Source organism: Cetorhinus maximus, chromosome 17 (assembly GCF_964194155.1).
Source record: "Cetorhinus maximus chromosome 17, sCetMax3.hap1.1, whole genome shotgun sequence".
Lineage (NCBI taxonomy): Eukaryota > Metazoa > Chordata > Chondrichthyes > Lamniformes > Cetorhinidae > Cetorhinus > Cetorhinus maximus.
In genome coordinates, this window is record NC_135895.1 from 25,676,306 (window position 1) to 25,688,725 (window position 12,420).

The 12,420-nt window shown below is 48.0% G+C and overlaps 1 protein-coding gene across 1 annotated transcript in view; it reads right to left on the reverse strand.

Moving 5' to 3' along the window:
- hyi (hydroxypyruvate isomerase) overlaps window positions 1-12,420 on the reverse strand; it is a 39,696-nt gene that overhangs the window by 18,957 nt on the left and 8,319 nt on the right. The window contains exons 2-6 of the mRNA XM_078560864.1: window positions 10,839-10,950; window positions 5,122-5,328; window positions 4,528-4,639; window positions 1,625-1,739; window positions 774-852 (exon numbers count right to left, since the gene is read on the reverse strand). Coding sequence (XP_078416990.1) covers window positions 774-852; window positions 1,625-1,739; window positions 4,528-4,639; window positions 5,122-5,323 — 508 coding nt within the window. The 5' untranslated portion in view covers window positions 5,324-5,328; window positions 10,839-10,950. The remainder of the gene's footprint in view (window positions 1-773; window positions 853-1,624; window positions 1,740-4,527; window positions 4,640-5,121; window positions 5,329-10,838; window positions 10,951-12,420) is intronic.

Genomic DNA, 12,420 nt, shown 5'->3' on the forward strand with positions numbered 1-12,420 from the left:
TGGTGAGCAGGGTTTATAATGATATGCAGATTTATTTAAACGATGTTCCCGATGTTCCAGCGATGGGAAATGTGGCCCGCTATTGACGGGCAGAGCGGGCGGTCGCAAGCTGGTTTCATGATGGCGTGAAGCCGATTTTTGGCCTTCCCGCCATTTTGTCTGCTCACATCCGCCATGACACCCACGCCCAAGGGGACAGAAAATTCCGCCCTGTGTTTCTCATGCCCAAGATCTTTCTACTCAAGAGGAACACTCCCGTTCTGTATTTACTTTGTATAATACTTAGACTTTATATGATAATTTATCATTAGAAAAACTTACAGCAATTTGGGAAATGGAGAAACAAGTGTTATTGAAGTAGAAAAGTTTTTCTGGAAAACAGGCTAACGAGTGGGAAGACAGAAAAATGAGGATCGACAGTGCCGCCACTGGCAGGATGGCACAATTACAGTGTGACAAATTTACATAGGAATTTTCCATCATAAATATGGACATAGGAAATGTGGACAAAAGCATTCACAGACATAAGCTTTTTAATATATTAATAAGTGGCTTATTGTTTCCCAATTCATTTATTGTCCACCAATAAGTGGCCTCATATGAAAGGCAGCCAGACGTGATCATACTGTGTGACATTTGTGTCTCCAATCCTTACGCTCGGCACCTGAGTAAGTTTAAACTCAATTTTTTACACTTCTTTATGAGTAACCTGACTCCCTGGGGTATTTTACAGACCCCCAGTGGAGCTGTCTATAGTCACGATTCACTCTTACCTTGGTGTGGAGTATTCAGGAAGTAACGAGGATCTGTGATTCGAGTGTTAATAGGTTCAATCAACCCTAGCAGCCCTTCCTGAATAAAAGGGACACATTTAGAGTTAAGTTCAGGTGCTTAGGTTGACGGAAGGATGAAAAGAAGAGAATTACATATTTTTGGGAGGTTGAGAGAATACAGTACCAACCAGCCCTCCATCAAGAAGTGAGTATAGTACAGCCCACTGTAAAAGGGCACTGGGGCAGATAGGGGAAAGCCTGTGTACTCCAGATACAACAGTGCAGGGAAGGACAAAAGAGGGGAAAATAACAAAACCAGATTTATAGATCAAAATTTTAAGTCAGGGACACTAGCTAAATAGTGCTAAGTGCAATTACTAATGTCTAACCTTACTAACCACCCATATCAATAATGTTTAGGGCCGTTACCAGCAGCCAATCTCAATAACTATGTTCATAGATAGCACAGAAGCAGTTCCCAGTATTTCTCTCTCCATAGATACTGCCTGATCTGCTGGATATTTCCAGCATTTACTGCTTTTATTTCAATAGTGCTAAGTTTGTTACCAATGTCAAATCTCATCAGCTACAGTAACAACCCCAGGCTAATTGCTTTTACCATTAGCTACACAGGCACAATCCTACAGGGACTGGGTCTTAAATTTGAACTTAATTCAGCGAACTGCAGAGACTGAGATGTACTCTGGATTAAAAGCACTTCTTCAGAACAGATTTATAGTGAAGGAGAGGGGAGGAGGAGTGTCCATTAATAGTCACTCCGCACAACAGATATCACCACGCTTCACAGAATCATTAGTTTTTGTCTTTGTACAGTTCTGTTAGACTGCTACCTTTGAGAGGATGTCTGCAGCATACTTCAGATTTTCTACAAATGTGGCCTCCATCGCCTTGGTAACAGATGCTCTGTCTAGGCCCACTGGAACACGTCCTGCCATCAAATGGATCCTTGAACAGAAAGAATTTCAGTGCTGCTTAAAAAATATTCTCACTGATATTACACTTCAAAATTTACCTTTCAGACTGCAGTAATGTCTTAAATTCATTCTCAGGATGTGGAAGTCGCTGGCATGGATAGTATTTACTGCCTGTCCCTAGTTGCCCTGATTTATACAACTGAGCGGCTTAATTGTTAGTCCACTTTCATAGGGAGGTTAAGAGGCAACCAAGATGACGTGGGAATGAAATCACAGATAGGCCTGACGGGTGAGGATGGCAGGTTCCCTTCTTTAGGGGGCATGAGTGAACCAGATGGATTTTTACAACAACGCAATCGCTTCATCGTCACTTTTCTGACTAATACTCTGGGTACAGGGTAGGTGGAGGCATAGTGGTATTGTCAGAAGGCCAGTATTCCAGAGACCCAGGGTAATCCTCTGGGGACCTGGGTTCGAATCCCACCAGGGCAGATGGTGAAGTTTGGATTCAATAAAAATCTGGAATTAAAAAAGTCTGATGCTGACCATGAAACCCAACTGGGTCACTAATTCATTAAAGTCTCCACTAATGCCCTTTAGGGGAGGAAATCTGCTGTCCCTACCTGGTCTGGCCTATGTGTGACTCCAGACCCACAGCAATGTGGTTGTGTCTTTAAAAAATGCCCTCTGAACAAGGAGGGATGGGCAATAAATGCTGGCCTAGCCAGCAACGCCCACATCCCATGAACGAATAAAAAAATTCCATGTTTTAAACTGAATTTTTTAAATTTGCAAACTATCACTTTTTTTTTCCTCGCATTTCAACTCACATTTCCTGGATTGGTAGTCCAGGTCAGTAGCTCACTAGGAGAGTAGGAACTGCCTGTACAAAAAAACAACCAAAGTTCATTTAGTTTGTCTCCTACCATCCTGGTAGTCATATGATGCAACAATAATGAAGTTGCCGACTAATCACAGTAATTAGTCTTTTCCAATTGATCTACAGTAGTCCTGGCAAAAGGTAAGGAAAATTGATGGAGAGCTATGGGTCTAAACTTATCTAATCCAGCCAAGCATGTGACATTTAGCACATTATCATGTCTCTGTATCCCAACTTTTTATTCTCTGAAAGAAGTCTATCTAATTTGCACTTAAATAAACCAATACCATCTGCTTCCACCATCTCCTTATAGGGAGTCTATTCCATCGAGTTACCGCACGTTCACAAAAATATTGTTGCCGCAGGTTAGTTTTGAATTTAAATCCCCTTCAAGCTCAAGCCATGTTCTCTGGTTCTAATGTTCTGCACCAGGTGAAACAGTTTGCCATGGCTGACATTATCTTATCCCTTTCCAAATCGGAAAACAGCAGCCTGGGCCAGAAATTCCATGGAGTGGCAATCACAGTCGGAGTGGCACTCTGCTCCTTCAAGAACTGCATTTTTCACACTGGGACCTGTGTCCCAGGCCTGGTGAGAAATGTGCAGCAGACCTGGTTCCCAAGTCCTTCCAGTGCAGGGCAGCATCGTTGGGGGAAGGGAAGCCTTTTAACAGCACTAACTGCCGTAAACCAGGTAAGTTTAAAGACAGGGAGAAGGTAAGTATATAAGGTAAATGGGTAAAGGAGTAGGTGGGTCAGGGTGGGGGTAAGTCTGGGGAGTTGGGGTCAGGGGGATTGGGTGGGTCAGGGTTGGAAGGGTGTATGAGGAGGCTAGTCGTGGGGTGGAGTGGGGGGTAGTTGGGTGGGACTGGAGAGTAGTTGGGGTGTCAGGGAGGCAGTCAGGGTGCTGGGAGGATAGTTGGAGTTACTGGGGGGTAGTCAGGGGGTTGGGAAGAGAATCGGAGGGTGGGGAATAGTTGGGGGGTCTGGAGGGTCTTTGGGTGGTAGGGGGTAATCGGGGTGGGGGGACCGGGAGGGTAGTTGGGTGTGGGGAGGATAGTTGGGGGTGTGGGAAGGGTAGTCTGCAGGTCAGGAGAGTAGTCGGCGGGTCAGGGGGGTAGTTGGGGGTATTCAGGGATGAGGTTAGGGAGGGAAGGTGGTCGGAGGTTTGGGGGGCAGTCGGAGATTGTGGAGGGATAGTCAGGGGGTGTGGAGGGGTGGTCGAAGGGTGTAGTCGAGGGGTTCAGTGAAGCATGGGGGGAGGTGCGGTGGGTCAGTAGCATAGTTACCCAGGAGTTAGAAATAGTTTTAATCCTTTTAACTTTTCCTGGGTAACTATTCTGCTGAGGGAGTCGGAACCATCCGAAGCCTCTGATTTAAATCGGAGTATTATGTGGCTCCAGGTGCCTGGTAATTGCCCATCGGATGTTTAAACTTCCTGGGCAATTCACATGCAGTCCTCACATGGGGACTTCTAAGGGGGTCCACCAGCGCTTCCTTTGAGGTACCTCCAGGTACCCCCGGGGAAATTAGTGACTAGTCCTGCTGGTACATAGATAAACGCAGTAAGCATAGTTTTATAATTCAGTTATGTTGCTCTGTGAAGGACTATGTTGTCTGGAGTTGAGTCGAGAATCCACTGAACTATTAATCACAAGGAGTATGTTACTGAGCCTGCACTCTGGCACTCTCCCTCTCTCTCCCCGGTCTTGCACAAGGTCTTTCCCTCTCTTTGTCCTGCTCTAGTCTCTCTCTGACTCCTTGGTCCTAATCTGCATTTTTCCCTCTCTCCCTGACCCTGCTCTGTTCTCTTCCTCTCTTCTCTGTCCTGCTCTTCCCTCTCCTTGTTCTAGGCTTGCCCAAAGCCACGCTCAGTTAACTACATCTGTATGCATCAGTTGCTAAAGTGCCTATTAAAAGAGTATCTTAATGATGCTCACTGTTTGCAGCCCACAGTTTTAGCATATTTCACTGCGAGATCCAGTCCTGTTCGGAATTCAGCCTGTTGCATCGGGAGTGCTCCAAGCCCAAGTTCTCCTCTTGCTTTATTTCCTGGAAATGAGAAAGCCAACACAGAAAAATCCGGAGGAATTCGAGTGAGCTGCGGGATGGAAGGACAATAAGAATACCCAGAGAGCATCAGCTGGGTGACATGGCAACACCCAAGACATGAATCTGATAGGGTGATAAGGCGGGCTGGCCCGTCCTGTGGACCTTAGTCTCCTGATCATCCTGAACTGCGCAAACCCAATGCTCTATCATCTTGGACATTCATAGCTCTTCCAATGAGTGTAACATCCCAGTTGCAAACAAGGAAAGTAACGTAAATTCAATAAAAATTGATTTTGAAGATGCTTCCAAAACCAATGGACTAATTGGACATAACATTAGTAGAGTCACTACCCACGTATTTATGGTTGAATTTAAATGTTACATCAGGGGTTGATTACCTCGCCTCCATGCTTTCTCCACCCTAATCATTCACTTTGTTGGACATGCAATGTGGGTATGATATTAATTCAGTATATGTTTACCTGGTGGCGTATTAATCAATATAATCTCCACTCCATTCTTCTCTAAAGCTTTCCTTAACTCTGTCGCTTCTGTATCGTATGGCCATGCCACCTCCACTGCCTTGAATCCAGCTTGGGCAGCTGCCTCTACCCGATGGGTCAGGTTATCCAACTCTGGGAAAAGCCAGGAAAGGTTGGCAGCAAAGCGTAGGGAACACAACATTGAGACTGCAAACCAAATGTAAGGAAAAATGTCAGCAAAAAGCTTTGAAATATCCAAAGATGAAACCTCATCCTCAAAAAGTCACTGAGCACAAGTAGATAAAGATGCTAAAATTGCTCTGTGCATTACCATTACTGCACAGCTATTACATATAATGAAGGATATGACTGAATTACTGTGATTCACCATTGCCACATAGAATTTGTACTCATCCTTAATGAATCATTCTATATTGTTTTAAACACCAGGAAGCCGGTATAATGAAGATATGTTGGACTGCTATTTTTCAATGGCCTATTAAACAATTTTAACAGAGATTTAAAATCTTCTCTTTTGGATGATATTCATTAATCAACAAGTATTCCACAATTTTTCTGCTAAATATAAATTCATTTGAGAATCCTGTTATGGAACTTTATTATCCTTCACAGTGGGTAATCCACTGCAATTATTTTAATGTACCAACTGAGGTTACACCATTTTGTGCACTTATTTTAAAGGGCACTAATAGTTTAAAATTTGCTAGGAGACAAACCATCTTCTACATAAATTTGTCCATCTTTTGTTCAGGCTTTAGTAGCGAAGGTTAATGAATCATGAAAATTCCCAGTAGATATTTCTTCAGAACGGCCACAAAAATCCCCAGGTGCGGAGTTAAAGCCTTGTGGATTTATTGTTAAACTCGTACTTGCAAAAAGTCAGTCTAACTAATTTGAAGCTATTTTTAAATGCAAATTGGACTCACTAGAAGGAACTTCACAGGGGTCAGTCTCTGACACATCACCCATGAGAGAGGATACTCGAGAGAGGATACATGCTAACTGACTAACTAATGTGAGAGAAAAATGGCACTCAGTGGGTGGAATTTTCCATGCCTACTGCCTTTGGCCATGCTTGGTGGCGTGAGCAGATGATATGACGAGAAAGCAAGAAATCGGCTTCACGACATTGTGAAACTAGTTTGTAATCATCCACTCAGCCCGTCGATGGCGGACTGTGTTTCCCACCGCCGGACATTGGGAACCTCATTGTAATATATCTGCTTATCATTATAAGGCCAGCCCGCCGGAATCATCCCGCACCCACCCCACCCGCCCCCACCGGATCGTCCCCCCACGTTGGCGTGACTGTACGTTGGTGCACAACACGTCTTGACAACTGTGACGTGCAGAAGTTGGGGGACTTACCACCAGGGCCTTGCTCACATCGCGGACATCCGAGGAGCAGGAGATGCTGGAGCCCAACAGCAACAGTACGCTGGAGGAGCGTCCGCGGCATGCTGGGTGGATTCTCATGGACATGGCTCCGCTGTGAAGCAGCTCACAGAAGTTGGAACGTCACCGTTGAGGGTCTGCTCACAATGGATGATGTTTGTAGAGGGGGATGGAGAGGAAGGTCCAGCTGTGTTTGGGAGAGGGAGATGTACCGGGATGTGGGAGAGGAAGGTCTAGGATCGAATGGGAGAGGAAGAACTGTCGATGGCTGGTGGGGGGGAAGTGATTTTGGGAGGGGCGGAACAAAGGTGTTGGGGGTGGAGGTTGGGAGGGGGTTAAGGAGTGTGGGGGGAGGTAACAAGGGAAGAGGACAGTAACTGGGGAGGTAGGTATAAGGGGAGGGGTGTAAGGTGTAAGGGAAGGAGTTCGGAGGGAGAGAAGGAGTGTGTAGAGGGGAGGGAATCCAGGGGGAGAAAGGAGTGTTGAGAGGGACGTGAGTCCAGGGGGTGGAAGGAGTGTGGAGAGGGGAGAGAGTCTGGGGGGAGGAAAGAGTCGGGAAGGGGGAAGGAGTAAGGCTGGAGGAACAAGTAACGCTGGAGGAAAGAGTCGGGAGCAGGGAAGGAATAAGGGTGGCGGAAGTAGTAAGGTGTCTGAAGGAGTCAGGAAGGGGGAAGGACAGACCTGGGGGGTGGGGGGGAATGGTGAAGAAGGGGTTCCAAGGACAGGGAAGGGGGTCCAGAGTGGGTGGGATGTCTAGGTGAACGAGTAAGGGAGGGCTCTGATGAGTCCATGACTGCCTCCTGGGGAGTGAACTGAGGGCAGGCATGGATCAAGGGAATGGTGAGAACGAGGCAGGAGGGTGGGAGGGGGAGGGTGAGGGTTTGACGATATCGGTAGAAGGGATAGAGAGGGTGGTTGGTGGGGACTCGGAGGCAGACACGGACCCTGGGAAGGAGGAGGTCAGGGATGGGTTGGGATTTTCGGGAAGGAAGGGAATGTGCACGTTCACCTGAAGGAAAATGGTTGTGGCTGGTAAGTCACGGAGAGGAGGTGGAAGGTGATGCCTGGAGGGTCAACTGTGATGGGGAAAAGGAAATGGGTGACTGGAAAGGACTGGGGGGTGGGAGGGGGGGGTGGGTGGGGTGCGACTGAAAAACTATATCACCACCATGCTGTAAATCGAAAGTAAAATGAGATTCGTGGTGGGTGAGGTCAGGTGCTGCATGGGAGTGTGATCATTGGGTGGGCGGAGATGCAGGTCAGCTCAGATGGACAACTGAAAGCGAACCCCCAGCAGGCAGCATTGAAAATGCTCAGGCCTTTGAGGTGAGTGTGATACGTGAAGGGTCCACATGCGTGGGAGAGAGCTTGCACGAGGATCCGAAAGGCCTTGCCACACACACACACACACGCTTCTCCCTCCAGAATCACTTGTGGGCCAGTTGCTCCCTCTCCGGTGACAGTGGATGAGGTTGAGGGAGTCACAGGCAAAGGGCACTCGGAGGGAGAGGACAGCCTCTGAGATTCCAGAGCGGATGTCCAGGGGTGTCCAGCCGCCACTCCTCCTCCCTTTGGTTACCCGGGGGCTCCGGCCTGTCTCCTTGAGGGGAAGGAGAACCTGGAGGGATGTCGAGGTGCCTTGTTTCCCCTCTTGTGTTGCCACTGTAGGAATTCACCCACGAATCCCACGATGGAGTGCAGGTCTGCACACATGGACCATGGTCTCCATAGCATCCTCTATCCTCCCCATGGAGACCTTCTTGTGCACAGGTGTGGGTACCACTTTATCAGAGAGCATGTGGGTGCACTCCTCTGACTCACATGCCACTTTGTTGTGGGCTTCCAACAAGCTCTGTGTGATGTTCCCATGTCTTCTGCTGACTCTCTAGGATGAGTTGGAAGGCCAAATCCAGATGTTCGTCATCTGACTCAGGCCTCACAGATGTCTCTTCCCCAGCAGTCCTCCAAGTGCCGGGGAGCTCAGCTGAACCTGCCTCCTCCTGCTGCGGACACGTGTCCATGTAGTGACCACCAGATTGTGAACCTGAGCCTGCTCAAGTCTAGATCCCAATGAGGTGTGTGTCCCTGCGCTGGTGGAGGGTGCGTATAAGCGCTGCGACGGGTCTTCCAGGCTGCTTATTTCCAGCTCTTCAATGGAGGAGGTGTCCTCTTGGCTGGAAGTGAGGACCTAGATGGAGCTGAGGGACTGGCTGGCTGGGGGTGCCGGTCACTTGTCAGAGCTCCCTGTGAACTGAAGTAGAGATAATTAGTGCATGTCAGCAGAATCAAAAACAGGAGAGAGAGCACTCACAGTTGCATTGAGAGAGGGATGATGTGGTGCAGGATCCTCATGCGGGTGTGCACTGCTGACCTCACCAACACCACGGGCACAGTCCATGTCCTCACCAGTCAGCACAATGGCACGCTCCTCAAAATGAGTGAGGGGCCTAATGTGGGTCACTCCACCCTCAGTCTGGGACCTCTCTCTGCTGATGTGAGCAGGCTTCTCCTGCATGGAAACAGATGGAGAGAGTGTGAGCAGGACACATGGCACTGTGTGGAATGTTTGTGTGGTGAGTGGAGCCATGGACAGGGTGAGGATGTGAGCTCCAGAGGATATGAGCCTGATGGAGATATGAGGGTGTGTGTGAGAGTGAGTGGCACTTAAGGACATGAGATGTCTGTGGATGTGTGATGGGTTTGTGAGTGTGAGTTGAGAGTGATGAGAAGAGTGACTTACCCTGGTGGAACGGATGAGACCATTCATCCTGTAGCAGCACTGGGTAGTTGTTCTCTTTTGCAGGGCATTGGCGCTGACCACCACTGCCACCTCCTCCCATGCTGGATTGGTGATGGTGCTGCCCCTCCTGTGGGCAGAGCAGGGGTAGAGGACATGACGGTGGGTCTCCATGGCGTCCAAAAGGTGCTTGAGGGGCGTGTCATTAAACCAGGGGGCAGCCGGCTTTTTTGTCTTTTGGGGCCACCCTGTCTTCTGTGCAGCACTCCTGGGCTGGGAGCACTGAGTGGTGAGCAAGCGGCTGCACTATTAAATGTGGTGCCTGGAGTGTTGAAGCGGGAAGGTGATGGCGTGGTGGGCGAATGAGAGCCTGCCTGCCATCGGAACAGTGTGTTTCCTGGGGAACGCATAATTAATGCGGCGGGTTTGGGGCGATACAGTGAGAGAAGCTGCCATTGCGGCCGACGGATAAAACGTAATTAGTGCAAACCTGGGACCATTCCACCCACTCTCTTTTCACTTGGAGAAAGACAGATCGCACTGGATTAGAAATTAATTATGGCCCATTTTTGGGTCACCAGAGCCCACTTTCCAACCAAGTTGGGGGCCCCAAACTTGCCTGTTAATTGAGCTCATTTGTTTAGTTCGGGCGAGCTGCCAGTGCCATTATCACACTTCCGCATGCAGCTTTTACCCTTTTCCTATACGAATGTTAAGGCCATAGGCCTCGCCAGCAGTGGTGGCCAGGAGGTAAGTCCCAGAAGGTGGAGGGCGTAGGGGTGGTGAATATGTGCAGCCAGGTGGACACTCCTGCTGCTCCTGGCTCCACCACAACAACCTTTATCCAACCTCTTGTTGGCAGCAGCTGCTGAGGCTGCGTCAGGGCAGGCCTGATGCGGACTGCTTTCTGTGACTGAGCCCACACTAGGGGTGTAGGGCAGCGGTCCCCGACTTTGGGCCGTGTAAAACAGGCGTTTTATGCCCATAAAATGGGCTCAAAGAGGACCAACTTCCACCTCACCAAATCACCTGCCTGCCAGTGGGAGAGAAAAAACTGCAGCAAATCAGCCTCGAATGACAGCTTGCAGACGTAATTACCTATAACAATAGCAGAGAGGAAGTATGAGACTAAACGCAGCATAACTAACCCAGCACTGCCACAGACAGAGCCTAGACGATAATGAATCCTACAATCATTAACTTTTATAGTTAATTATTAAATTTTATTCCATCAATGAGAATTAAAATACTAGAGTTCTGGAACTTGGCAGTTGATTTATTATTGATATTTTTGTTCTCCCTCTTGCATATAAATTGACTTAAATGAATCAACCCCATACTGGTTTTAAATTAAGTCATTCTAGTAAAAGACCTTAGGGCCAATCATCCTGCTGCATAAAAAAAACCTGCTTGGGTTTCTATAACAACAAAGCACTTAGAGAGAAAAGAGAGCCGGAGGAGCAGCGAGATGCAGAGAAATGGTGAGAAAACATTACTGACAACTTGTTAGCGATGTTTACAATTAGATGAAAAGACATAAATTTAGAAAATATGTACAACTCACCGATTAAATTCGCCAATCTGATGGTAGGGATCCCTCAGTGTGCAATTGAGGGGGAGGTGAGTTTAAGCCAATGGAAGTTGTTTTCCACGTGCTTGCTGCAGAGGATGTGGGGCTGCAGAAAGTGACACGGGACAAAAAACAAAAGCAGACACAATCACGGCCTGTCCCAAACTTAAATTCAGGAACCAACCATTCATTTAGATTACAATTTTAAGGACAGAAGCAAGGAAGGAAAATTTACACTTATACAGCACTTTTCATGACCACTGGACATCTCAAAACGTTTTACCGATGAAGCACTTTTGAAATGTTGCCACTGTTATGATGTAGGGGATGCAAGCACATAAGCAAGTGAAAATTCACACAATCTGGCTGGGAGAAGGGATTTGATCAGGGATCCAGTTCTTCTGTGTCACCAACTCTTTGCAACTGCGATGAAAAATTGTGACATGGCCTTTGGACGTGGGTGCTTCCTTCCCCTGGTCCTGATGGGATTGTCAGAGGCAGGAGAGATAGGCTGACACCTTAACTAGAAATCATATTTCTACCTATCCTGCGGTGGTGTAAGTGGATCCACACCGCCGTGTCCCGAGGGTGATCAATCTCCGACTGATTGATTGCAATTAGAAAAGCAGGAAGAATGATTTCTTATGTCTTAGGCCTCAACTGACCGCCAGTGGACCAGAAGGATGCTGCAATTCCTAGCTGCCTCCCTGTGGAGGGGGACACCCAGTGTGTACCATGAATTCACGGGCACTTCTTCCATGTACCATAACGACAACTTGCATTTATAAAGTGCCTTTAATGTAATAAGGGGGTGGATTTTCACTTGAGAGGCAGGTAGAGGAGGGGTCAGGAAATTCCCTGGTTTGGCATGCCCGCCCCAGGAGAAAGTGCCTCAAGAGGCACGATTTTTATTCTGGGGGGAGTGGGGGGTGTTCTGTGTACTGGAGTTGGGCCCACCACCCCCAGAAACCGTTCGGAAGTGGCTATAGGGGCCGCCGAGTGCTGAGGCAGGCTGGTTAAAAGGCCTGCCTTGCTTCTCTGGGACCAGGGCCCAGCTATGTCATTCAATATTAGGCCCTCTAGCCCACACTCCTCACGTTCCCTCACCCCTCCACGCAGTCCCCGTGCTCCTCATATCCTCCGTGCCAAGCCAAACCTCTCTTCCTACTGTCAATGACCCCTCACACCCTCCATGCCAACTCATAGCACTTCCATGCCCATTTACCCAGTATACACTCCATACAGAACCAGTGAACCCTATAGTAACAATAGCACATGTGGAAAAACTTAAAAAACAGCCATGCATAACTTCTGTAAAAACTTGCTGTTTAGATTATCTCCCTAGTCCTCCTTGCCCTCAGAGGGCATTGGCAATGGTGGATTTTCATTGGACTGGTCTATGATTATACTTGGCAAAGTAGTGCAGTGGTTTGCCATTGCCTGCCGCCTCCTGGCTGACCAGGAAACTCTGCTGCTTTTTACTGCCTGCCATCAGGCATTTTAGAAGGATTTACAGGGCGATAATCAATCTGGTTGGCCACATTATGCACACACCTTCCACGGCCATCAAGTCCTG